This window comes from Corvus moneduloides, chromosome 6 (genome assembly GCF_009650955.1).
Source record: "Corvus moneduloides isolate bCorMon1 chromosome 6, bCorMon1.pri, whole genome shotgun sequence".
NCBI classification, from domain to species: domain Eukaryota; kingdom Metazoa; phylum Chordata; class Aves; order Passeriformes; family Corvidae; genus Corvus; species Corvus moneduloides.
In genome coordinates, this window is record NC_045481.1 from 41253366 (window position 1) to 41280170 (window position 26805).

At 43.7% G+C, this 26805-nt stretch overlaps 1 protein-coding gene across 2 annotated transcripts; it reads right to left on the reverse strand.

The window, feature by feature from the left end:
- Positions 1-25318, reverse strand: LOC116445801 (1-aminocyclopropane-1-carboxylate synthase-like protein 1). 2 transcript variants are annotated; one of them, XM_032112797.1, is made up of 15 exons: positions 25177-25318; positions 12576-13186; positions 11023-11082; positions 8299-8369; positions 7686-7755; positions 6488-6554; positions 5929-6026; positions 5274-5351; positions 4165-4265; positions 3375-3464; positions 2366-2411; positions 2074-2215; positions 1342-1484; positions 806-959; positions 1-593 (listed from the first exon to the last, which is right to left on the reverse strand). In XM_032112797.1, exons 2-15 carry the CDS (start codon positions 13167-13169, stop codon positions 295-297), a joined length of 2013 nt encoding a protein of 670 aa, XP_031968688.1. In that variant the 5' UTR covers positions 13170-13186; positions 25177-25318; the 3' UTR covers positions 1-294. The 2 variants fall into 2 exon arrangements, with proteins under 2 accessions (XP_031968688.1, XP_031968687.1); XM_032112796.1 differs by lacking the exon at positions 25177-25318 and adding an exon at positions 14259-15341.
- Positions 25319-26805: the final 1487 nt, after the last annotated feature.

Consider the following 26805-nt stretch of genomic DNA (forward strand, 5'->3'; position numbering starts at 1 on the left):
TAAGAGAGTTAAGAGCATATTCATTAGAAATGAAATATAAAATACAATGATGCCGCAGGACAGAGAGCAGCACGCAAACAAGACAGCCCCCCCATTCCCTACCCTCACCCCAATCCAAGGAAATACACCTATATAGTACAAATTAGAGATCTCAAACAGGGGGGAGAGGAGGGGGCTTACAAAGTAATTTTCTTGCTATACAGAAAATATATTATTTGCTGGAAGTCACTGCTGAGTTGTTAGGGGCCCAGGGTCAGTCACTGCTCAGGAATGCCCCTGAAGGCACGCTGACCCCTACTGCTTCCCCACCAGTTTGTTGAACACATCATAGATCTCTGGCTTTTCCTGGGCGAACTGCTCCGCTGTGTTTTTCTGTAGCCAGTCAGAGGAACGCATCTGTTGCTGCAGGAGGCCAATGAGGTCACCAAGGCTGGAGCTACTGGCACAGGTAGGCTCCTGGTGGCGGGATACAAAAATGACTTCATCTGTGCTATCTGCTTTGCCATCCTGATCTGATTGACAAGGCTGCTCCTTCTCCTCAGCCAGTATCTCCTGCTCACGCTCTTCCAAAACCTTGCGTATCCGTTGCATACCTGCAGCGGTATAAGGAGGAGAAACACTAGTGGATTAGTTTAAGCCATGAGTGTCTCCAAACCCACCAGATCCAGAAAAGGAAGATGGAAAAAGTGAGAAAAAACATAGAAGACAAGAGGATAATAACAGGCTGAGTTTAGGATTAAGAAGAGAAGGGAACAGTGCTGCAGAAATTGTGGTGGGAGGAAAAAGAGAAGAAAACATTACTCGCCTAACTGCAGCCGGTGGGTCTTGTCAGCAAAGATGATGCGGAACCATCCGGGTTCACTGCACTCAAAGGCTTTTCCGCATGACAGGAGGACCTTATTATCCAGAAAACGCTTCCAGAGCAGCAACTCCTCCTCAAATGTGCCTGTCTTAAGGTACTAGGAGAGTCATCAGAAGGGCCAGAGGTTAGTAACATATAGACTACATCACTGAGATCCTCATGAATTTGTGATTCCCATGAGGTCTGCAAAGGCCAAGGGAGACACCTTTTACCTCTGAAGTACAGCAGTTGTGATACAAAGGAAGAAATGGGGAGGGAAGTGGCTTGAGAGTAGTAAGATTCCTGCAAGGAGGGAAGTTCACAGATAGACGAATGGAAAAGAGTACACTGAAACATCTGGCAGTCCTTCCCCTTCCTCATCAGACAACAGATTTGTTAAAACAAAAAGCTTGTCACAGTATTAACCTTTCCTCTAGATGCAGTTGCACTACATGCCTGCCCTCACCCCAGGAGAAGCCTCAGTTCCTAAGACTACCAACCTTTCGGAAGTCAATCCAGACAAAGAAGCCTGCGTTGCGGTTGAGAAAAGGAACCCCAAGTGTCTTCAGCTCATCTGTCACATATGTATGGGCAGCTTTTAGGCGGGCATGGTTGGCCCTCAGGTACACCTGGTTGATCCAGTCTGACCAGAAGAAGATGATTAAGAAAAGCATCACAAACTGAGAAAGTATTCAGATCTGTTCAAGCTTCCGAAACAGTGTCTTTTCTCTGCTTCACACTTCACCTCCTTTTGTTTTCTGTTTCGTCAAATAACAAAAAGACAGGCAAGAAGTATTTTGCAGTTTCATGTCTGTGCAGAAGAGTATCTCCTTGACCTTCCTGAGGAAGTTTCCCTACACTTATAGTTCTTAGTTGTCATGGACTGCTAGCATTCCATCCTGGGCAGAGTTAGAAGGCCACTCCCATTTCCCTTGTCCCACAAGCGTGTTTTTTGTTTCTGCTCAGCTGGTTCTATACAACACTAGCAATTTCTGTACAAATAGCTACCACACTTCTTTCAAGCTGCTCCTCTAACCCTGCTGATCAGGAGATCTGCAGAAATGGTCCTTTTCTGCAGAGCTGTCAGCCTCGTGTTGCATGGGCAGCTTCAGGGTAACAGAAGACTGTCAATTAAGTTGTACAAAGAGGAGACGCTAAGGAAAGTAAGGGGAGGGGAGATCTTCCAGGAAACACAGAATGGCAGAGGATTGTACATGGAGCTACTGACTCACCTCTGTCTCTAAGCAGCTGTGCAACCTTGTGCTGGACAGGTCCACAAACCCCGTGGAAATAACACAAAGAAGCCACTGCATTAGCTACATCTTGGTTCTCTGTATATAAAGTACCAAAACGAATCCCAGAAACAGCAAAATCCTGAAGAGGACACAGAGAGACTACTTTATTACACTGAACAACTGGGATCCTATTACTTCTAACTTGATCTTTCCAGCATGAGGAACCTGAGGAGCCCAGACCAAAACCTACCAGCCACAAAGGCACAGCATGATAACAAGCAGCACTCACCTTGGTTATGCCCCACATCACGTGAGTCCGCTGTGGATCAGGCAATCTGTATGTAGAAGGATGCAGATGGGCAGTTAGTGTCATAGGTGCTGAAGCTTTTGGATCACCAGTGCAGCATTGCAGAAACAGAGAGGCAGCATTACACAGTGATACACAGTGCACCACGGAACAGCAGTCAAGCAGGGAAAATTCAAATGTGACCTAACTTTAGAAGCTAGGAACCCCCGGGAAGTAGTTTTAGACAGAATCTTCAAATATTTCAGAGACCCAGATGCTTACAAGTGCTACATTTTACACACCGATTTCCTGAATATATGAAGCTCATACAAATCAGGCTTCTGCCAATGTATTTGTCAAGAATCAAAAGCAAGGTTCCTTTACATCTAAGCCCAGCAGCACTGAGCTAACACTTAACCAAGTATATTTTATTTCCTTGCAAATGAGCGCAGAAAGAAAGCTAGCACCACTGGTGAAGACTAGAAATTAAAAAAAGAAATGAACCCTCAACACCCCACCTTATTTTAAAAAAGATATTAAAAGCTTTTCATCTCATTAAAACAATACCTAAAAAAGCCATTATCCAGTCTGTAATACTACTGTGATCTGGGACTACTCTATGGAAAAAAAGGAAGTAAACAGCAACAAAAAGTCTTTGCAAGTATCAACATGGGAAAAAGATTTTTAGGTAGGAAGAAAAGCATCACCTTCAACAAATGAGAAACCTGTTTTCAGTTTTGGGGACTGCCATAACCAAATACTGATGCACACATTGAAAAGTATACCACAATAAAAAGCTAGCTACCATTTTTTACTTGCTAGATTGTATTGGACAAAATGCATTTGCCATTTAGAAATTGCCAAAAAAAAAAAAAAGAAGAAGAAAGAAATCAATGTAAGGTGGATTTAGAATTTGCTAGCTCATGACTTAACTTCCAGTCACAAGTTCTCAGCAAGGCAGCATGTTGAACTGTCACTGGAAGATGGCCAGGGAAATAGGAGCTGCTTTTACCTGTCCATGCCTAGGACACTGTGAAACGTGGCTGATTCATCAAAAACTGACAGCATGTAGATCTCATCTACTATCACATGCAATTCATGTCTGCAAAAGGACAAAATGGAGATTACAAAAGAAGGCTGCTTCTGGATTAGAAGCAGAGACAAATTCAGACCTGCAAATACTTGCTTTATACAAAGAAGAGGGGATGCCAAATTTTGCAGAAAGAAAGCAATTTTTCTCAACTTATCTATTTTGTGTACCTTGAAGTGATTTGAAGTATATGCACTTAACTGTCACCTACTGCAACCATATAACAAGACAAAAATCCTATCATATCCAATGTACTATTGAAAATTAATTCCTGTATGTACTACCCATGTAGAGTAAGTTGCATCACCATCCACTCAGCATCTCATAGATTCTGAATCTCAAATAATATTCTGATCCATGATGAAGCTGGGAACCCATATTGATATACTTCCTTGTCTTTACAAATACAGAGAAACTGAGAGGAAAAGAACTCAGCTTCCTACCGGGGAAGCACAGCACCATAGTGCTTCCTAGGATTACTGAAAAATAAAACCTGCATTCTTTGATGCAAGCTGCTTTGTCACCCCAGATAACTGCATGGTCCATGTTCCCAGCAGTCCCCTCCTTCTTAAGTCCACCAATGTGTGTGAAGAATAGACTATCTGCCTGACTTAAAAGATATGCACAGATAAATTCAGGGACAGCAAGTAGTCCACCAGATTCTGAAAGCTGTATCTGACTCAGGATAGCTCAGCCTTCCAAAGTGACATACCTTTTAGCAAATTCCAGGTAATCCCGTAGCTCTGACAAGGAGTAGATGTCCCCAAGGGGATTTTGGGGATTCAGAAGAATTAAGGCTCTTACAGTGACACCCTGCAGAATGCAAATAACACTACTAAGAGAGTACCCATCATGGGATACATTTGCAGTCCCTCTACTTAAACAGTCCCTCACTTGAGTGTGACACAGGATTCCCCTGAAGCTTCCACCATGACTTTTCACCTCAAAGGTTAGATTCGCATGAGAAAATTTTCAGCCACATATTAAGATTTTTTTTTTTAATTAAATCATTTGTAAAGTGAACTGAGAAAAATATTAAAGAATTAATCTATGATTTTGAAAAGCAGGGATTGCCACCGCCAAGTAATTGGTTGCCATCTGGTCAACCAGTTAATGAGAAAGATGGTCTCACATGCTCCCAGCATGGAAGCACTTTCTCTGAGCTGCATCAGTAATTGGGCAGTAATAAACTACTGAAGACTGTCCATGAATGTGGCAAGAAAGATGAGAATTTGAGTTAGGTGGACGCAAAGTGTACTCATTTAGAGCACACTTGACTGGAGATGTCAGAGCTGGTAACAATTCAAAGATGCAGCTAAACAAATATGAGATTTAGGACAATGCCAAACTTACAGACTAGCACTTAAGAAAAGTGATTTTCACTTCCATTTTATCCTCTAGATTTTCCTCCTGTAAAAACTCTCAGTATTCTTAGTGGATTCATCTGCCCTGCTGTGTAGAGCAGTCAGTTTTCAGGTAACCCAGCTGGACTTTCTGAGGGAGAAACCCTGGGTAGTCTCAAATTTTAGCGCATGGCCAAGTACATTTTTTTTTGTTGATATGAATGGGTTCCAGTGCTTTGTGAAGGGTCTGGGTTATCCTTCCTGCTGTGACCAAAACTGGACAGACATAACACTGAGGGATTCCCCCTAGAACCGCCCCTGAGTCTGCAAGCAGCCTCATCCCAGTCAGTCTACAAGGACAACCAGAAAGCCAGGTGGTAGGTTTTGAAAATGTTTTGATCTTTAGGCCTCTTATGGGATGTGGTGTCTCCAATAGCTTGTAAACTTAGGTGGTAATGTGAAGCTCAGCTAGACTCACCTCTGCTCGGGCATCTTGCAAGGCTTTTTCCAGTTTTTCCACCGTAAGCTGAAAAGGCCGAGTGTTTGTTCCAGTAATCTGCAAGACATAAAAAAGATAAAAAAAGGCAAAGTTGTTTCTCTCAAGAGACTGCCTTGAGCCAATCCACTGAGAAATGTTCCCCGAAAGAAAATAAACCCCCAGCAATAATGACCTAGCAACCATATTCCTATCCTTTTATATGACAGACAGAATAAATAAGTCAATAAATAAAATCAAAGAAATGGCCATCAGAGGCTGGCCACAAACAGAATTTCCTTGCTATCCTTGAATAACTAAAGCAATGCAATGTCTCCATCTGCTCTTCCACCCTGGGGCCAGCTTCAGTAGGACAGGACATAGTTCTCTCTCCAAGGTTCAAAATAATCTTTTTTTTTCCTTTCAGGGACTCTTATTGGGAATAAGATACAAGAAAAGGACAAAACCGGAATCCAGATTTACAGTCTCCAATTACTTTCTTGTAAGCTACATGCATATTTTCCCAGAAACAAACAGTGAAAATGTCCACTGCCTGTAGTGTACCCTTGCTCTGAGAACTGCTTGCAGAGGTTCCCAAAGCTCAGAGCACTTTCCAGTTTAACTACAGAGGTTGTTATTCCCCTCTCTCAGATCTTACCTTACTGTCTAAATAGACATACACCAGCTTGACATTACCATAGAGGAAGACACTCTGGGTAATACCACCATAAAAGGGAGTAGCAATCAGAACAGCTTCTGGAACCAAGAAAACAAAGTTGGTTATCAACAGGTCACAGTCTTGTCTCCTAATGTGCTTTAGCTAAACATGAAAGTGTTTTTACAGCTGTGCCCCCTCGAAACACTGTAATGCTACTGCCTCTTTCTTTGCTTTATTTTTACATTAATTCTCTAATTTTCTGCAAGAGCCCAGGCAAACATGAGTATAGCCCATGTCTAGTCTAGCAAACTAAAACAGGGCACCACAAAAACAGTGAAGGCAGACAGGGCAGGCATCAAGTGTGAGTGCATGACATCTGCAGACCATGGAAATAAAGAATTTCACAGCACAACCTTGCAGGAAACAAGAACTTTGCAGCAGGCCAATGCCAATTCCAATAGTTCACTTCTGTCTAACAGTATTTAAACAAAGTAACACATTATTTCCCCGCAGAAAAAAACCAAACCAACCCAAAACTATGTTCCAATCATCCACTTACCCCCTGGATCACAAAGGACTGTCGCTAATGCAGAAAATAAAGAGCCACAACCATTTAAAACAATCACCTAAGGAAGAAAGAGAGCAGCTAGTAATAAATCCATACATAGCAAGTCAACACTATAAAATAATAATTCCTGACAAAATCACTGAAATAAATTTTCTCCCCAACTCTCTATTAGAATTTTCCTGCTGAAATCCCACTTCTACCAGAATAACTTTAATCCTGTTCTTCGCTTCAGAGACACTTTGTTCTGGTGCCATTCTTGATTCTAATAAGCAATTTACAAAAAGAATAGTCTTTAACTAGGGAAAAAATTGGGGAGCAGTTCTGAGCTGTTAGTAAAGCAAAATACTTTTCAACAGTTAATATGTGTTATCATCTCTTTGTGGTAACAGCAGTACAGACCTCCTGCCAAATTTGTGCAAAGGTAGAAACTACTGTCTCATAAAGAAGCAGGTTTGACTCCTGCTTCTACAGGACAAATGCTCACAGGCACCATGAGTTTCATTCCAAGTATCAGGAAGAATCTGGTGCCTTGGAGAGGCAGTGATCAGCAAACAGATCAGTGGTAACCTCAGTCCCCATGAAGTATGGGGTTCTGTTGAATTACTGCAGCCAGAAAAGCAATGGCTGCACCAGCTCCAGCTGCCTTCAGCACTCAGCAGAGGCAGAAGTCCCTGACCTCCACAGGCCCCCATGTCCAGGCTGTATCTCTCACAAGTCAGCAAGTCCTGCAGAGACTCAGGTCTTGATGCCTTTCTAGCAACATTACCACAAATTTACAGGCTAAAACTAACTCTTGGTTCAATCACAAATCTTTGTCCTGAGGTATAACAGAGGAATGGGATAATATGAAACTCAGCTGAAACAGCGGGCACTCTTTGTCAAGGCTGAGGGATACAGGCATAGTAGGTCCCAGAGCTAAATAAGGAGATGAAGATATAAGGCCCCACTGAGAGCAGTGGAAGGAGGAGTTGGCACACACAAGTGAAACGTGAGGCAAATGTACAGCAGACCTGAAGTGTTTTGGCTGAAGTGTGAATCAAAAGCTACTGAAATGAAGAATCAATCTCATGTACATGATAACGGGTTGCATTCTTATCAAATCATTTGTTTAAAAAACCAGAATTTCAAACAGTTTCCCAACAAATGGCAATACATTAGAACCAACACTAATGGACACTGGGATACCTACATTCTCTGCTTTAAGGGGTGCAGGGGCCTTGCAGTAATAGGTCAAAAATCGAGCCACTTCCTCCCGTAAACTGGAAAATACACAAAAGCAAATATTGATTCCAATATTGTCCAAGAGCCTGGGCTCCCAAATCAGGTTCACGTCTTAGGAAAATAAAGTCAGGGACAGTGAAGTCTGGTGAAAATAGCTAGAACACAGGATAGCTCAGGCCCATGGAATAGACATGATTTTTACACCTAGTAGAGGTGTTACAGATAATGTCTATAATGGTGCATGCATTTTTGATGAACTTTAACCCAGCACAGAAGAGAAGGATTAACATCCCCAAGTGTTCACTATGTTTTAAAGAATTGTTTGGAGTTACGCAATTTGTTAATGTATACAAGTGCTTTTAAAACTCTGTTTGCTTTAGAAAATTTGCATCTTCTCTCATGTAAAAGGACTTTTAACTGGATGAGCTGCTAGGAGAGCTAATGTAAAGTTTTGCAAAGAAAATATGATTAAATGACCTAGAAAAGTTTTAACTAGAGAATGTAGCAGAAGAGGTTTGTATTCATCCATTCTGTTTATTAACCAAGTAAGCAAAAAGAGAAGTGCTACAGAAAAGACTTACAACAGATGTCCTTTCCAGTCAGGATACTGAAGCAGTGGAGGGTCAATCACATTCATATCAGCCTGTGTCAGCTGGGAGAAATGAGAAGAATCATTAAAAGCACAGTTTCTGATAAGGGAAACATGGAGATAGGATCCATGTATGGGCACACACCTGCACAGACACTTGTGCAACTTCAACAGTTGTAAAACTGGATTGGGAAAGCCACTGACCATCAACATTAATGCAGCTTGGAGAAGCAAGGACCAGCAAACAGATCTGTGATACCTTCAGGTTATATGAACCACGGGCTTCTGCTAAGTTATTGCAGCCAAAACTTGCACAGAAATCTACAAAAAGGATGCAGAACAGGCAACACACGATGCCCATAACCAAGGTGCCCACAGAAGACTTCCTCAGCAAATGAAGCAACCCCAAGAGTGTTTTGCCCAAGCTCTGAGGACAACAGCTTTTGGCTGGAAAAATAAGTCCCAGTTGTGAAAGCTCAGGTCTAGACTGTCAGAAGGAGTTAGAAAGGAATTTGAATTGGAGTCAGATATGTATTTTCTTTAATAAGCTTTCAATGCATTATTCTTTTTAATGAATTACAGCTTTCATTTATGTCTCAGTTCCAAGCTGCTGCAGGTTCTTCAGATTTATATTTCTGACCAGTTCTGGTAAGTGCTGAAGTATAAGAGGAGTTTCCAAAAGACAGGAGAAAAATCAAATTATCTTCTTAATAATTATTCCCCAGGGCAGGCACTTTGTTCCTTATGAGAAGTTCATTCTGATCTCAAAGACAGATTGACCTGAACTGTGGAAGTCCTTTTCAATATTTATAATTAGATAAAGTGTGCACACTGATTTTTATTATTATTATTATTATTTCCAAGGTTATAAATATCACGGTTTCACATAATCCAGCTCTGTGAAGTTGCAAGGGAAAGCGCACCATTGATACAGGCAGAGAGAACATTCTGGATAAACAAAAAGGCAATAAACAAGTATTATGTGCAATGTCCCTTCCAAATATTTAATGGCAACCAAATCTATGAGTTAATACTAAAAAAGGGAAACGTGGGGGTGACACAAGTAGGTGATGGTGCAAGGGAGAAGGGAAATTCCACATGCAGTGTGAAAGTTTTGCACATGATAACAAAGCTATATAGGTGTTTTCATAACTGGTGCCAAGCTCTGGAGTTTAAAGACACTGTCCTTATCCCATGCAGAATTACAACCTGGTATTATAGGATTTAAGTTCCTTTATTTAGCTGTAGATGTTCTTGGAGCCTATGTAGCTCCAAGAACTGTTCCTCCTTACATCTCTTTCCTAAACTTATCTAGAGAATGAAACATCAAACATATCAGCAGACTTGGCCAAAAATGACTATGAATTAGTAAGAAGAGAACCCCTAAAAGTAATGTGTTAAGGGGTAAGGAAAGTTAGCCAGATGGGCTAACTTAAAGGAAGAGCATCTGAGATCTCATGCCAGAAAATATTCTCTAATTTAAGGGTCAAAAGTTGAAAACAGAAATTGGATACATTATTCAGTGGCAGCAGTAAGTATTTTTAATCCCAAATAGCAAAAAAAAAATTTGCCTACAATCCCAGCTGATGCTGCATTCAGTGAATCCACACTGTTACTCAAGGCTGCAAGGACTGAGAAGCTGGCAACAATACCTCTGTTCTGCTTGTTGCCACAAGCATGAACACTATAGCTGTCTCAACTCACTTTCACAGAAGGGCTAATTAAGATGCAGCTGACTACTGTCTCCCTCTGCACTACTTCCTGCAGACATGGTGCTGGTTTAAAGGGGAAAGGACAGTGAAGGAAGGAAGGAAGGCATCACCTACGCAGCCTAGAAGACATCTTTCCAGGCAGGCAGCAGCCCTGCCTTACCTGTTCTTTTAGCTGGAAGGTGGGGTAGAGGGGTAGCATCCCCCGAGTCAGTGGAGTGGCAGGCAGAAATAAAACAAGGAACATTTTGAAGGTGGGAAGTGGTGGAATGGGAGCAACCATGAACTTCAAACTGCAGAGACTGACTGTCCAACCCTGAGCCACCTTCCCTCCCTGCACGTAGCTACAGGTAGGAAAAAGTGCCACCTGCCCACCTCAAAGGCTGTCTGCCACCTCAGCAGTGATTTTAATGGAAATCTAGAAGCATTCCTCTGCAGCACAGTTCTGTTGTTTCCTTCTGACTTTTTCTACTTTTTCAGTTGTGCTATGTTCTCCACTCTTCTGCCTGATGCAACTGAACAAAGCCAGCAGGTAGCAGCTGACCCAGCCTGATTTTGAGAGATTTCACTGCTGCCACTCTTTCACATTTCAGGTGAGTTCAGAACCGGGCCTCCAAGTCGTGTGACTTTATAATGGACAGATGTGAAGATCCTCAAAAATAGAGTTCAAAACTAATTTCAAAACATCTGTATTAAATCATCTACTGTCAGCAGGGGAAAATAAAATTTATCTTATTTTCATCTAGTTTTCTGAAATAAGTACATCCCCAGAGAGAAACCCATTATGAAGAGGAAAAGAAAAACACCCATGTTCCTATCCTTCTGGAAAAATAAAATAAATAAATGTACAAGTAGTTGGATTCAAAAGTGACTTCCAACAAATTTAAAATTCGCAATGAAAAACTTTACCAGAGAAACCTGAGTAACAGCAGTAACTCTAGGAAAGTGCAAGCTTTGAAGAGGAACTGCAAAGCAAATTCTGTGGTTTATTTTGGAATAGAACTTACCCGCTTCGACATCAGGTCAAAGCAGAGCTTGTTCTCACTGGTGCCAAAGTTTATTATACCCTAGAAAAAGAAACAGTGTATTGTTTACAGACACATAAAACATGTAAGTACATCACCTTAGCCATCACTTCACTGAATTGCCTCCAAAAAGCTTACCAAGGAAAAGTCAAAACACAGTTCACATAAACTTCACCATATATAACTCAAGACATGCATCTATGTGTGTATGTTTCCATATATACCCTAAGCACTCGGCTTCTTAGTCAATAAACTGTAAATGAACACGTATTAATGGTTTATACTTCTTTACAGAACATGTTTAACTTAATGTTGAATTCACTCACTGGTATATGCACCTAAGAAAAAAAACCTAAAACAATTCTGAAAAAAAACAAAGGTTTACCCTTCTGCAGTGGTTCTAACAAGGTTTTGGATATATTTCTTTAACTTAAAAGTATTTGTTTATCAGTAATTACTATTCCACTCTACTGATTTGCTCAGAAGCCATATAAACATGTAGTCATGACAAGTAGTTAAAATTCCGAATTTTCCCCTCTGGAGAGATGACCCTACAGTTCCAGGTTTATGATTTGGCCATATTTAGTATGGTATTAGATCCTGAAGAGTTCAAATCTAGTAGCACATTTTCATTCTTGGAAGAGTTTTGAGTAAATAAATTTTTAAAATGTGAAAGAAAATCTAAACAACTGTACACTTCTGATATTATTAAAGTACAAGTCTAATTTTAGGTATTTGTTTAAAAAAGCTACCTCTTACATAGACAACAGTTGGTACAAGCAGCAGTCTGTATCTCATAATACACCTTGTAACAAAAACTTCCCTATGTGTTTCTAGTTTAACAATCTAGTTTTCACCACCTCAACACAGGCAATGAAAGTCAGGGCTAAGAATAAAATATTTTTAAAGTTTCAAGTAGTTCAGTACGTGAATGAAGGATCTACTTAGAAGTAATCCACATATAAATTGTTATTTATATTTACTGGTTACTCAGTAATAGTTTGCCATGAAGTATTAACACTCAGTCTTTGTGCCACAAGAGGGCTACGATTAGCTACTTAAAACTGAGCAGCTGAGTGTAAACGGGAAGAAAAAGTGCTGAGTGATATTAAAATTTTAAAAATTTAAAAAATAAAAAAAAGGCCTATTTCCTGCACCCATCACCTGCAATAATCAGATATAGTCAGATAATCAGAGATGGTCCTCAGTTGGGCAATAGAGGTGATGAGGTGGAACGAGGAACACGAGCTGCCTTCCTGCAGATTTCTTACATCTTTCAAGGTCTGCTACTGCTATTATTACCCTGGTAGAGAAATCAGAGTGTGCAAACCTGAGCTGAACACAGCGTTCATCTTTAATACCTAGATGATCTGCAAAGCTACTTTTAATTTCTTTTCCTTAAACAAACAGTTTGACTCACCTTGTATTAGTGAGATCAAAAAAACCCCACACCTTTAGCATATCCGTCAGCAAACCTCTAAGAAACTTATTTCCTAACAAGGAAGCCAGGAAAACACTTTGAGGTTCTTACTCACATTGGGGTTCTTGTCTTCATCATACTTGTCAGCATGATAAGCTTTGTACCCTTCCTCAGAGGAGCCCTGAAAAATGCTGGCAAAGTTTCCGCGAGCAGAGAGGTAGGGGCTTCTCTGGAAGCCACTGGGGTTACAGAAGCCATGCACGTCAACCCTCCTCTTTGCAAGCGGCCGAACCCTCATCTCTTGCAAGTTGCCCCCTCTTCCTCCCATTCCCTCAATTTCGGACAGTGCCTGGCTGAAGTCCAAACCCCGAGGCATGGCAACAGAGGAGGAGCCACTATGACTCTGCTTTAGGATGCTGAGCATTTGAGCAAAGACATTGAACATGCGAAACTCGTGTTCCCGCTCCAGTTCAAACCGGCGCTGCTCCAGTTGCATCCGACGCTCCTCCGCATCCAAATCTCGCTGAAATCGGCGTTCTTCCATCTGCAGAAAGCGCTCTTCCATGGCCCGCTGAGACGTCAGAGTCTTCAGCAGGAGATCATCGAGTGGGTCCCTCATGCGCTGGCCTTTCCGCTTTTTTCTCAGCCGATGCAAAGCAGAGAAGCCAGGCCGGGGAACAACATTCTGGATCCGTGATGAGTTTGCCATGTTTGGCTCACTGAAACCTGTGAATACACAAAAGGAAGAAAAAGTGCAGCAAGCAAAGTGGCACGGGCATGCTTTGCTGCCTTCCCCTGCCTGTCCTAAGAACACCCTGTAGGGTTTACAGAAAAAACAAAGTAAAACCTGTCCGGTACATGCTGAGGTTTGCAAACATTTTTTTAAGTTTGCTTTTACCATCCACATTGGGCACACCATGGTGCTGCCAGCCCCAGCCCCTTACATAGCCTCTGTATTAACCCAAATGATCATAAGTTCTCTCCACCAGGCTAACTATGCAAGCACCACAGCCAAGGGGACATACCATTTCTTCCTGACCTCAGACATTAACCTCACGTTTGTTACTACCTCTTCTTCTCCAACAATTCATGGTCTTCCATCAGTCCTAGACCGGTTTGAAATCCCCAGGATGCCCAGACTGTACCCTTCCTGGCAGCTAAGCAATGCCAACTGCACTTCCAGTGCAGGAGTCTCATCTCCTGGAAACAAATACACTGTTTCTGCCAGTGACTTTCAAAAATATCTTCTTTCCAAGTCCCACTGAATAGCTCAGAAAGCCAGGCAATGATTATTCCCAAGTACTCTTCACTGTCAAGTGGGCTAAAATGTTAGATCTGGAATATATTTTAAAACACTGCAAGGACAGTTTCACCTGCACGTTTATAGTGCAACCATGGCAGAAGAAGGTCTCCCAGTACAATTCAGCATGAGGAGCACAGAAAGCTCTGGTTATGTTCAAATGATACCAAAAAGCATGCCAATGGGTTTTTTTCAACAAGGTAATTACTGTCAGCATTATATGCAGAAATCTAACTAGCCCACCTTATGGAGCCCTTTGGACTTCATACACAATATATAGCCTAGCTCAGTAATTCCAGACTATATTTATCCGCAGCAAGATACCTGCATTTTGGGAGTGGCCAGAAGACCATAAAATCAGCCTTCTACTTTAAAGCTTTTTGGGATCCAAATGTCATTGAGAAAACCAAGTGTTTATCTCTGCACCAGAAATAATCTTCTCTCTCTGGGAAAATGGGCAGAAACCTTATGGTGGAATGAATGTAAAACCTTCCCTACCTGAAGGTGAAACACTGGTTTCAATGGGAATCTCCACCCTGGAGATGGGAGAGTCATTCTGGGCCCTCTCCAAGAAGGCTCTCTCCATCTCCTGTTCTTCAGGGGAGCCCTGCTGGTAAGACATGGCTTGTGGGGGCTCTGGGGTCAAGCTGTGGCCATCAGAGTTCACCTCCTCACATTTGATTTCCATCAGCTCAGGGTGCTGGGAGTGTCCAAAGGGCAGGGTGGAGGAGGCAAACTGGTGGTGGTAGCTCTCCACCATGCTGCCCTGCAGCACCTGCTGAGCCATCATGCTGCTGCTCAGGGAGCCATAGGCCAGGGCCGGCCGGCTGGTCAGCACCCGGTCCATCACCTCGTAGAACTTCCACGTCCGCCCGCCCCGCGGGGTCTTGCTATTGTCCTTGATCCGCCGGTACTCCAGCTTCATCTTCTTGATCTTCTCCCGGCACTGGTCGCCCGTCCGGTGGATGCCCTTCTCCCGCAGCACCTCGGCGATGCGGTTGAAGACGTGCTGGTTGCGCAAGCAGCTCTCCAGCTCTATCTGCACCGACTCGTCGGCCCAGAGCTGCAGCAGCTCCACCACCTCGGGGTCCGACCAGTTACTGCCGCGCTCGTACTTCTTCCCACGAAAATCCATCGCTCCCGGGGTCCCGCCCGCCGCTCGCCCCGGGCTGCGCACCTGCCTCTGCCCCGCCGGGAGGGGCTCTCGCACCTCAGCCCTCGAGGGCGCCCGGGCGGCCCGGCCTCCCCCGGCCCCTACCGGGCTGCAGGGCCTCGGGCACGGCTCGGCACGGCACGGCTCGGCTCGGCACGGCTCAGCCCATCCGCTGGAGCCAGGCGGAGCGAGCTAGCGGGGAGCCGGGCCGGCATGTTCACATCCGGGGTGACGCACATGCGTGCAGCCTTATTCCGGGATAACTATCCCGTGCCAGGCACTTGTCGCGCTCCCGGGGCCAGGCCGGGCTCCGAGCGGCGCCGTGGGATCCCTCCCACCCTGCCTCTTTCCCTCCCTCCCAGCCTCCTGCCGTCCGTCCCTCTGCACGTCCCGGCCCGGGAGGAGGCAGCACCGACGGGGCCGTGCTGCATCACCCCGTGCCGGGCCGTGCCGAGCCACAGCCGCGCCACAGCCGCGCCTCCCCTCACGGCGCTCGGCACCGCGGCCCCGCCCCGCCCCGCCCCGCCCGGCGCTGCCAGGCACGGCCCGGCACGGCTTCGCCCGCATCAGCCCCGGCTGCGGCCCCGGCGAGGCCGAGCCCTCGGGAGCGGTGCTGCCGAATGCCGCCGGTGGAGCGGGCCCAGCTCCCGCCGCGCCCCCGGGCCGGGACACTGGCGGCGGCTTTGCGGGGGGCGGGCCCGGCCTGGCGAGAGCTGCGGGGGGCGGCGGCAGCCCCTGACAGCGGCTGTCCCCCTGTCCCCGTGTCCCTCGGGCACCGCTCGGGGACACGCACGGGGACGGGGCAGTGCCCGCGGCCCCGGGACGCCGGCGAAGGACTTGTGCCTCACGTCTGTCCGTCGGGAGTGACCAGGCATTACACCAGTTCGCTCCTTTGTTTACACCCCACCATCAGTGAGCTGTGTGGTTCAAATCCCACCAAGCACCCAGCGCGTCCTCTGCCACATCTCTTAGAGGGCTGAAGGACTATCGAGAGCGAATGCAAGATTTCTTCCTTTTCCTCTACACCAGCAGGTCAAATTCCCTGCAGGGATCTGTAATTGCGGAGTTCGACTTCACAGAGCTATCCTGCCGCATCAGCCGTGGAGGTGGCCTCAAGCCACGCTACGGGACAGAGCTAGCAGCACCGTGCCACATCGGTTCGGAAATTTCAGTCCAGAGCCCAGTCTGGCAGGATAAGGACTGAGCCCTCAGGCAGCAAGTACAAACATAAATCAGTAATTAATGAGGAAACCAGAATGAAACGTAGTGTCCATATCCTGTATCACCTGTGGCCGAAGTACAGGTGGTGAAGCACATACTAAGTCTGAGATTTTGCTCTTCGACCAAAAGATCTACTTCATAGCAGCACTAGGGTTTTTATCCAACTGTTATTACCTTCACTCTGGATTTTAATAAATCATTCATAGCCTCTATGATTCCATTTCTCAGTCTGTGAAATGGAAACAAAAATCTAAATCTTTGCTATATTTCATGAAATACTTTGAATACTGTCTCAGGTGGGGGGTGGGCAGTGAGGTGGGAGGCAATTAAAAAAAAAGAGGCAAAAAGACTTAGCTTTAAAAAAAAAAAAAAACAAACAAAAAAACAAACTAAAAGTACTTAGCTTTAAAAATCATGCTACCTTTCTTAATAAATTATGACCAGAGAGTAGTTTGGATTTTTTAGTTGTCTGCTGAAATAGCATTTGTATTTCCACATGCCCATAAGGTGTACTTTTACTTTCCTGGCATTTTTTTTTTTTTTTTTTTTCCATGGGAATGGCACTCTGTGTTCTACAAGTACATAGTTATATAAGGACTTTTACATAGATTGTGTACTGGAGTACACAAAGACCAGGGCAACAATGAATAGAGCCATTGATGATATAAGTTTAATAGTAAATATAAATAGATTAAAGGCAGCATGGAATAGTCTTTTAAAAAAGCTTTTCAAAGAAGCCTGAGAGCTTGGCTATAGCCTGTTATACCTGGGGGCCATAACTTAGCCAGGCAGCAGCACAGCATTCTCGAAAGTAACTTGACATATATCCTGGCTTCAGAAAGAACCACTGTTTCAAAATGCAAACATTAAAAGGAATGGAACCTAGATTCATGATATAAAACAATATAACAAACCTTGAACTATTTTTCATGGTTCAGTTGTTTTCACCTTCTTATGCCTTGTAAAGTGGAAACTTGATTTTTAAAATGAAATGGAGAGCTTCCATTGCAACCATGTATCAGACAAGCATGGGGTTGAGCAGGAACATGTCATGTGCTGGTATATTGCTGAGATACTTGTTTCACCTGCCATTTCTTTGAGCTGCTTTTCTAATTCAAATGGAAAAGAGGATTAGGAGGGGGCTATGTTTCCACAGTGCAAGAAGTGATGTTAAAATGTGCACAGAGCAATCCACTGAAAATTCCAAAACCAAAAAGAAAGGCTTTATTTTCTAAAGGGTTTTGTACACCTGTTTAAGTGACAAAAGTACAGGTGCCACCTAATTTGATGTATCCAAGACAGGGTAATTCTTTTAATATTCCTTTGTAAAAAAAAACCCTCTCTACCTTTCCTTTTCATGCAGCAAGCTCAGGAATGCAAACCAAATGCTGTCATGGAGTTCCTTCCTTGCATTCAAAGAATTTCGTGCCTCAGGTTCATCTCAACCGATGACACCTGAACGCCTCAGTTACAGATTCCTTCCCTGCAAAATGCATGTCACAGCTCCATTTCCAACAACCCATGACATGTGATCCTGAACATACCTCCTCTAAAAAATGGTATTAAGCTTCACTATTTCATTACTTTTAGCTTATTATAGGACTCCAAGGCATTGATGCAACTGGTTGATGATCAGCTAAATCTTAGACAGCAATGCTTGCCCTACACATTCCAGGCCACTGGAGCAGGGGACTGTGCTCCTCTCCCAGTGCCCATAAGCAATGATATTCAAAATAAACTTTTGTCAAATCTCTTCCTCAATGGTACGGTCACAGACAGCACTGAAATGAAAGCCCTAGAATTTCTGTTTGTTTCCAGCACATCTGGAAGTTGAGAGGAAGGGGCTCATTGAGTATCAGGCCTTCAGCTGGGAAATATGACAGCCATCATGATGGTTTTGGTAGCAAAAATTTTACTAAAGTAATGGAGGTCTTGCAACTCAGTTCAGTGACAGATGGTAATATTGATAAATTATTTTGTAATTACAGAGGATTTAATAATAATAATAATAAAGCCTTAAAATTATAGATGCCTTCATGCTGCAAAGAGGATGGCTCATAGCAAGCAGCATTTGGGTTAGCATCTCCACTGTCATGCTGCTTCCCTCTCCCAAAGAACGCCCTTTGCATCCTCTCCCAGAGGAGAGGGCATTTGGCAGCTCCCACTGCTGACACCCCCTGAGCCAAGGCTTCCAACAGCAGGACCTCTCTGGTCTTTGGGCTCCATGCACCTTGGCAGTGCGGAGGAGCCGCCGTGGGCTGGAGGTGTCCCTTCCAGGTGGGCGTGGCTGTCGTGGTGACAGGAGAAAGGTCCCTGCAGAGGGTTCTCCAGCCCCGGCTACCTTCCTCTGCCTGGCACAGCGGGTTTGCATGGAAACCTACAGGTGAGAAGGAACGTGTGTGGGACCCTGGCAGGCTGGGAATGTGTTAGCAAGAGATTGAACAGGAGGGCCAGTTGCCCAGCAGGCCTGTTTTCCAGAAGTTCAGTGCATGGTTCTCCATGGTTCAGTGTAAAGGGAAGTTTCTGATGCAGTCAAGTAAAACACAACTGTTTTCAAGAGCCTCCAGCATGGGAAAGGATGCTGGGTTGGCTCTTACAATGCCATAGATCAGAGGAAGGTTTCTTCCCCAGGATGTGTAGTGGCTGCTGGCAGCACCTAAGTAAAGCCCAGAAGCACCGTGACCACCGTGACCACAACCACCTGATGCCCATTTACACACTGCCTTGGAACCAGACTAGGTGAGCAGACAGGTCTATTCCCTAAGAGGTGGCTGTAGTAAAAATTCATTGCAATAATTGCAGTTTACAGATTAAAGTCCAAATCGACCGTTGAGACAAAAACCTTCATGCATCTCTCCAGTTTGGTAGATAGTATAAATAAATATGATATTTTGCCATGTTATCAAACAAATGGGAACAAGTTAAAACCCTCTTAATTCTGCTAATTTGCCTGGATCTGAGCTACTGCTCTGGCCAGTGATGGTGCAGAAGAGCACCCCTAGGCACCCTCTGTTCTTCATCTGATTCCCCAGATTGCCAAGAGGCACTGAGCAGCTGAAGCCAAAGCAGCCTTTATTTTTACGTTCTCTAAAAACTGACCATTGTAAAGAAATGGAAAACACCCCTTCTGCTTCATAGACTTCCTAGTTATAAAGCTTCTTAGTAATATTGATTATCCACTCAATTTCCTGCAAAACCCCTCAGGCCAGTCCCTGAAAACCACAAAATGCTGACTGAAACAAAGCACCTCAACCAAAACTAAGGCAGGATCTCATACGTACCAGGATCTTCCTTCCAAACTTATTACTAATTCTTCTATTTCTGTTTGTTTATTTGGAGATGAGTTTATTATATCTCACTGGCTTTCAGAACCAGCAAGACCAAACAGCCATTACAGATACCTTCTCTTAGGCTTCTTATTGCATTGGCAGGCACATGAAGGGGTGGGGAGTGTACAGCTGGCTTTGTTAAATTAAGGTATCACTCTAATAAGCAGCTGCAGCACATGGACATGAGAGAAGAGAAGCAAAAGTTTCTGAGGGAGTCATATCCCAACACATACCCACAAGGTTATTTAAGGTACTTCACAGTAAAACCCACAGAGGGCAGTAGGACAGCCTTCAAAAATATTTTGTAAAGTGGAGCTGGACAACGAAAACTGCAGAAGAAAATAAGAGTTTGGCTGTTCAGCTCCCAGACTTTCTGGGACTGATTCTTCTTTCTTTCCCCCCAAGTGTCAGTTTTGTACACGATTAAACAGCACATTGCATTTCCTGGGAAACTCTGAGCAGACCCACAGGACCTGTCCCACTGTGGGCAGAGGGAGCTATTGGAAGTGGTGAGTGTTTTCCACCCTCGAAGTCAGTGTGACATCTACACAAACAATTAAGGAATTGTGGTTTTCACACTTTCTGTGCAAATTACTTTGATAAGAGCCAAGTCTGCTTACTCATCCCATGCAAATATTTAATGGTATTCCCTGGAGCAGGAAGTGGTGGTTGGACTGGGGGTATTTCAAGTACTGGCTAACCCTGTGACTAACAACAAACAGAGATAAAGGGAATCTGAGTGTTTAAATTCATTTGCTAGGGGGATTCAAGAGAAGAAATGGATCCAGAGTCTTATAAACCATTCTCTTCTTCAAGATATCTACATTTCTGTAGATATAGCTGCCATAATATGATTTCTGTAAGTTGTGACTGAATAAGTGCCTATGTTACAGTTGAAATGGTGGCAAATTTCAGGGCAGGAGCAGATAGCACTTCTGCTAAATTAATGAGCACACCACTAGGGAGTGACAGGGCCTGTGTTTTCTTCTTCAGGGTGAAGTAACAGTGACTGATGCTGCCAGCAAGAAATCAAACCAAATATATGTATTAAGGCAAATAAATTTAACTTTCCATATGACACTGACACTTGCCATCCTATATGCAGAGAAAGCTCTTGCAGTGCTTCATGTTCTCCACTAAGGCTTGCCAGGCACCAAGGCCAAGGCAAGCAAAGGCACCTCAGCACTTGCAGATTCACATGTACATTTAAGTTCCTTGAAGGGGTCATTGAAACCTTCCTTTTCTAAATACAGAGATTTTGCATTGCCCTAGAGAAAGAAACCCTGAGAGCCTTCGCCATGAAGGACATGGTGTGGCATCTGACAAAGGGACCTCTGTTTGCAGTTTCTTCATAGCCACTGATAGTGGAAGAGGACTGCAAGGAAAAGTCATGTTCAAGGGCATAGATGTAAAGAAGAGCTACTGGCTCTAGCTAGAAAATGGGCACTAGTAATTGCTTCCCTCTTGGTATGTTGTTTATATTAGTCAGGCATGCATTTTTGTTTGGTTTCTTTCTTTTTTGGCCATTGCTGCTTCTATGGGCTGACTCTGGTCTGGGAGTTCTTTGCAAATGTTTTTGCCCTCTCTGATGCCAGAAGATGACATGGGTCATTTCAGAACCTACAGACACCAAGCCAAAAACCCCTCAGTCCCTTTTGTGGCCTCCAAACTTAGATTCACTGAGTATTTACTAAGGTACATACAAGAGATAAAAATCCTCAAGTAATGACACAACAAAATCAGGTATCAACCCATTTCTCTCCCTGTGTGTGGTTGGACTGTGCCCTTCAGTTGCCATGATATTTTTTTTGTCTCTCTAGTTTTACATAAGGCATATTCAGGATCAGTCACATTTGCCTTAAAAGAGAAAAGCCGGCCCAAGGAAGAGCAGGCTAACTGCCCTTATCTGATGCTAAAGATAGACATAGAGACCTCCATGTTTGGTGTCATACAATAAACAGTTGGAATTCAATTTCTATATAAAACCATGGGTGAGAATTCTTCTGTATTTTAACTTACAATAGTGAGGAGCTTATACTGCTTTTGCCTGAGTTAACTACATGAGCTGAAACTGGGATCTCATTTCCAGTAGCATAGCTAAGAGCCAAGCAGGATACTTCTAATGTCCCCCAAAAGGACCTGTTCACTCACACAGAGTCTTTTCTAGGGAGGGGTGATGGTATCAGTGCAGTTTTTTGAGTGCATCCACTGCTACAGGTGTCCTTGGTTTTCACAGGGCTCTGCCAGTGCAACTCAGTCCTGCTGGAGCCCCACAGCTTTCCTGGTGTAGCCTCACTGCACTGACAGCAGATCATCGTTCTCACCCTGGCCTTCTTATCTGCTCTGCCAGGCCTGAGAATAACAAATGGTCATAACACTTACTGGTAGCCTTGTGTCTGAGGCTGAGCCACGAAACTTGTAACTGCTTGCCTTGATCAGAGAGCTACAAAGACAGCATCAATGAATCCGTCCAGCTCAGCTGTGCTCAGCTTCTGCTTTCCTGAGCCAAATATAATCCCCAAAAAGGGATAGTCCCCTCACATATTGTCATGCTTTCTTAGCAACTGCTACAAAATACTCTTTTATTCTTTTTTCTCTTTTTAAGCTTTTCTTTGCAGTTGGTTCATGAGAGATAGAGACCTTTGTATTCTCCTTCCCTCATTCTCCCCATCTTGTGCAAAAGCTTCAATGATGTTGTCAAAAGTCAGCAATTGCTCCCAGGAATATCATTGTCCTTGTGTAATTACCAATACCTCAGGGAACAGCCTGAGACCCTGTGGGCCCCAGTGTAATGGCAACTGCCTGAGCTGTACAACTCTTTGGTGTCTCATCCAGCTGTGCTATCATTATCTGAACTTGATGTGGCCCAAAAATGAAGTCCCATTTTTAAATACTATTTTAATGCAAACTTCCTGAGAGCAGGCTGGGGAAACTATCACTGTCCGGCTGTGCAAGGGAGTGAATGAGAGGGAGGTTTTTGAGCTGCCTGAAATAAATTTTTAAGTAAGGCTGGTAGTAATTTTATGCTAATATTTAAATTAAAATAACCACACTGGATTGATTGCTGTCTGGAAAGAAGAGATAACCAGAAGTCAGATTAGCAAAAGGTTTTGATAGCTGTAAGTAGATATTTGCCAATGCTGCTAAGAGTCTATCTTCCCTTCAAAGTAGTGCATGGAAAGGGCCAGGGAAAGAAACGTGGAAGTGGTTTGGATGGAAGTCAAGTCTCCCAAGAGTGGAAATCCTTCTAATTTCTCACATGGATCCAGTACTAGAACTTAAAATCCCTTTAAAGCCAGCGGCCCCCAGACACTTAAATTGAAGCTGGGGAGAAGATTCTCTTGTTCCCACAGTTGCACAACCTGCCATTAGTATTTGGAGACTACAATAAGACGGAAATAGTCAACAGAAGTGCACAGGTGGTGCTGTTACTTTTGTTTCTAAACAGGCTGACAAACACCTCTTTTGTTACTGAGTGATGTCTCCTGCCAGTGGCACAGACTGACAGGGACACTGTCTGGTCTGTTTCACAGTAAGATTATCAACAGCTTGAGACTGAAAAAGAAACTTGTTTGCCCAAAGGCTTCCCTGGTTTGCACAGCTATCCTATCGGGCTTCTCTGTTGTTCTCTTGTTATTTACATCTCTACCTGTGGCAGCACTACCATGTCAGTTCCTGGAAGATGCAAAGTTTTTGAAATCTCACTTAAAAGACTCCCAAACTCTCCTAAGCAACTTATTCAGTGCTTTTCTACATTTGGAATGAGAAGGGCTTTCTAAAGGCTAACCCTTATCTCTCCTGCTACAATGCAAGTTGTAAGGGAGAGTTCTTATCCTATCTAGCACTGACTCAGACAATTGCTTTTCTTCTTTCTTTCATAACAAGCTGAGAGGTTAGTGTACAAATTGAAAAAATGTAGAGAATATCTTCTCTAGACATCTGATTGTTTTTGTTTTTCTTGTCTCAACTCTCTTAAACTAATCTATGGTTTTTGTGAAATCTGCAATCCACAGGTGTAACACTCAATCCAAAAACCCACCAGTGCTAAGCAGAGAAAGGAGGCTGTTTCAGAGACTATATTCATGTCTGTTTGTCCCAGGATAAGGATGGTCTCTTAGCAGTAGCAAAGCACTTGAAAAACTCATTTTGTGATCCCTTAAAACCACTTGCTGTCCTGCAAGCTGTCACCTACCTTGTATTTGTGCAGTGGATTACTCATTCCTATTTTGTACCTCTCCAGATTGAATATTATTTCATTTCGTCCTCCAGCACCTGAAGACCCCTTTGAATTCTGACCCTGTTCTCCCATGCGTTTGCACGCCCGCGAGCATGACACTACCATCACATTTGACAAGCATTATCTCTGTTGGACCTCTGAAGCCATTAATGACAAGAGTCCCCACATTGCTCCCTCCCATTTGATGCAAAGCTCCAAAGAAAAAGCTATTCAGCGAATAAGCTTTTCCATGGGACAGTGACTCAAATTCCTGGAGTTTCACATGGGATCTGAGTCCATAGCTCCTTATGAATATCATGTGAAGGAATATGGAAAACCTTAGCCAAGCCAGAGTATAGAACATCTTCTTTCTCTTCCCTGGTTGGTTCCTCTGTCAGAAAACAGAGGGCAGGTGGCTCTGATAGGATTTCTTCTTGACAGGCCTGTGTACCTGCGACTTACCACTTTGTTATCTTCTATAGGCTTATACACAGCTCGTTTGTCCCACTTTTTCCAGAAATGGCAACTGGGGTGACTACTACCTAGTTTGTTTCGCTTCCTTTTCTCCTTTCTTCAAAGCTATCGCTACATGCACTCTTTTCTTACACTGTGGGATCTCACCGCTTCCCTGTGATAGCTCAGAAATATTTCCTAATATTTCTCAGCCACTTCCCTTAATACTGGACTTCATCGAGGGTCATGAAGACATGTATCTAAGCAGTGCCTGAACAATCCTAGGATTGTTCCAATTCGAAGCCAGCTCCAATCTTTTAAAGGCCCATTTCCTCTGACACTGAGTGAACCCAGTCCTCAAAGCACAACTTGTGCGTGCATGCAATGTTGAGTCTGACCTCAGTATCTCTGCCAGACCCCACTGTTTCTTCTCACTAGCGTGCATTACAGGGGTGCAGACCCATCCAGGAGACTGCCACAAAACTATTTAGATCTGCTGGTTTGATCATCCCGAGTTTGATTTGGTTCCACATGCAACTTCTCCATCCCAATATCTAGCGTATTCTCCCCTACCAGCCAAACAACGGTGAGTTGACTAACACTCATCCCACTACACTGGTCCAGTTCCAAAAAAGTTGGCACATGGAAATAATTACTCTTAAAAATACAGCTGGTGGTCACTCCAATCTTGTTTTCTACTACAGAACAGGCAAACACCTTGTGTGTTTATGACTACACAACACAGTCATACAGCTTGTTTCCACTTTACATTTAAGAAAGAGAAGCACAGGGCAATTCAGTGACTTGTCACAGGTCAAAAGAAGTACCAACTAAAGATTCTTCTTGAGGAGAAGTACCAACCAAAGACGCTGGTTGTCTTACCAGAGTTCAGTGCTCCATGAGAACAACAGTTTCATTTATCCAGAACTAGAATGCCCCAGAAATTAACTACACCCATTGTCCAAAGCAAACAAAAATAATTCCCCACACTTTACAGCTGAAGCAAAACACAATTGGAATAAGATAGTAATAGATTGCTCTTACCTGTAGATTTTACTGGCAAAAGAAATGGACTGATAGTCAGATTTTGCCTTATGATCCTGGTTACAGCTGCAGTTATAACTCTGGAAAAAGGCTGAGGAAGTGCTCTCTTTGGTGTCTATTTACTTTGTCAGGTACGTTCATCAGATTGCAACAAGGAGCTCCCAGAAAAGCATGTGTGAGAATCGCACCCCCCTTGCAAAATTTTCCCAATCAGAGGCCATGTCCTTGTGCCCTTGGCTTGAGTCACATGGCTTCCTTGCAGTATTTAAAGAGCAGAATGTGTGCTGGTTATCAATCATCAAGTGCATGCCTTTTGGGGTGGAAGGGAACATTCAGAATTCACAGCTATTGCTAGAAACTTTTGAAAATCTGATTCTTTGGAGGCTGACAGGTGTTTTATTACATTAAGGAAAAGAACAGTTTGTTTTGCAGTTTCTGGCAAACCTTTTCTTTGAAAACTCAGTCTTAGTTTGAACTGTGCTACGTTCAAATCATTTTAACTGTATGATGTTTACTAAGCTGTTTTTAAACAATGATTCATTCTAGGGAACTTCATAAAAGGTTCTAGAAACATGTAAAAAATATTTCTAGGTATACAAATGACAGGCTGTTAATCTACTCACTGGCTGAGACATCAATAACAATCAGATGTTGGTGCCTTGAAGAATGCCAATGCTTACTGTTTTTCAACCTCTAGCTTCAGAATTGCAAAGAGGGTTTCTACAGAGATCATCTCCTAACCTAAGACTGTCACAGCAAATTCCCACCCCAGAGCCTGAGGGAATACTTGAGACCCCTCTTTCCAAAGCTAATAAAGCTCTGGCAAGCTGAGGCCCAGCACCCTTTGCAGGTGTGTGTCTCAAGCCTACTGAAAGCCAGTCTCTGCTGCTGACCTGTTGAGGTCACTTTCCAAATGTGATACACTGTGGGAGCAAAAGAATTTCCTCTGTTACTTAAAATAGTAGGTAAGTGCAGTGGCAGTGAACTGAGTCAGGGTATTCATACCCTGAGTGCAGCCAGAAAGGGCATGTCATGTTCAGTCAACAAAAGCAGCTCTCCCCATGCGACTCGCCACCGTTGCACAGCTTAAAACTGGTGGGTGACTGCAAGAGATGAAAGAAAATGTTTCAGTTTCTCTTTAGGCCTTCAGTGCAGCTGGCAAGACTTCAGAAAAGGAACTGCTTTTGTGCCATGGGAGTTGTGCAGTGGAAACTGAGCAGCAGCCAGTTCCACCCATATCTCCCCTCCAGACCACTGGAACATGTCCAGGACCATCACCACCCTCGCAGACAGACGGAAAGAAATAGAGTTCACCAGTATTAAAGATGTGAGCTGCTTGGCTGGAATTTGAGTCAGATGTCTATAACCCAGACTGTAGTAGCAGCCTACACCCTCTGTAAATCAAGAACAGGTGGGAGAGATGGAACATGACCTCACCTGCAGTACTGGCAAAGGCTTACAAAGAAGAGTCTTCACATCATTTTCCCAATTCCTCAGCCTTTCAGTCTGTCCTGTTATCTGACTGTACACTCCTTGAGTATCCTCACCCTAAAGAGATTTTGTTTTAACTGAACCCAAATTTGAGGCTACCCCAAAGTTATCTTACTGATCATATTTAGTTCATGTGCC

Excerpts from the sequence above, each read along its gene's own strand:
- LOC116445801 (XM_032112796.1), bottom strand. The coding sequence starts at position 14,895 with ATGGATTTTCGTGGGAAGAAGTACGAGCGCGGCAGTAACTGGTCGGAC. Across the intron at positions 6,027-6,487 it reads AGTCCTTTGTGATCCAGGGG|AAGCTGTTCTGATTGCTACT; the intron begins GTAAGTGGATGA and ends TCTTGGTTCCAG. Across the intron at positions 2,412-3,374 it reads AGTGTCCTAGGCATGGACAG|ATTGCCTGATCCACAGCGGA; the intron begins GTAAAAGCAGCT and ends TTCTACATACAG.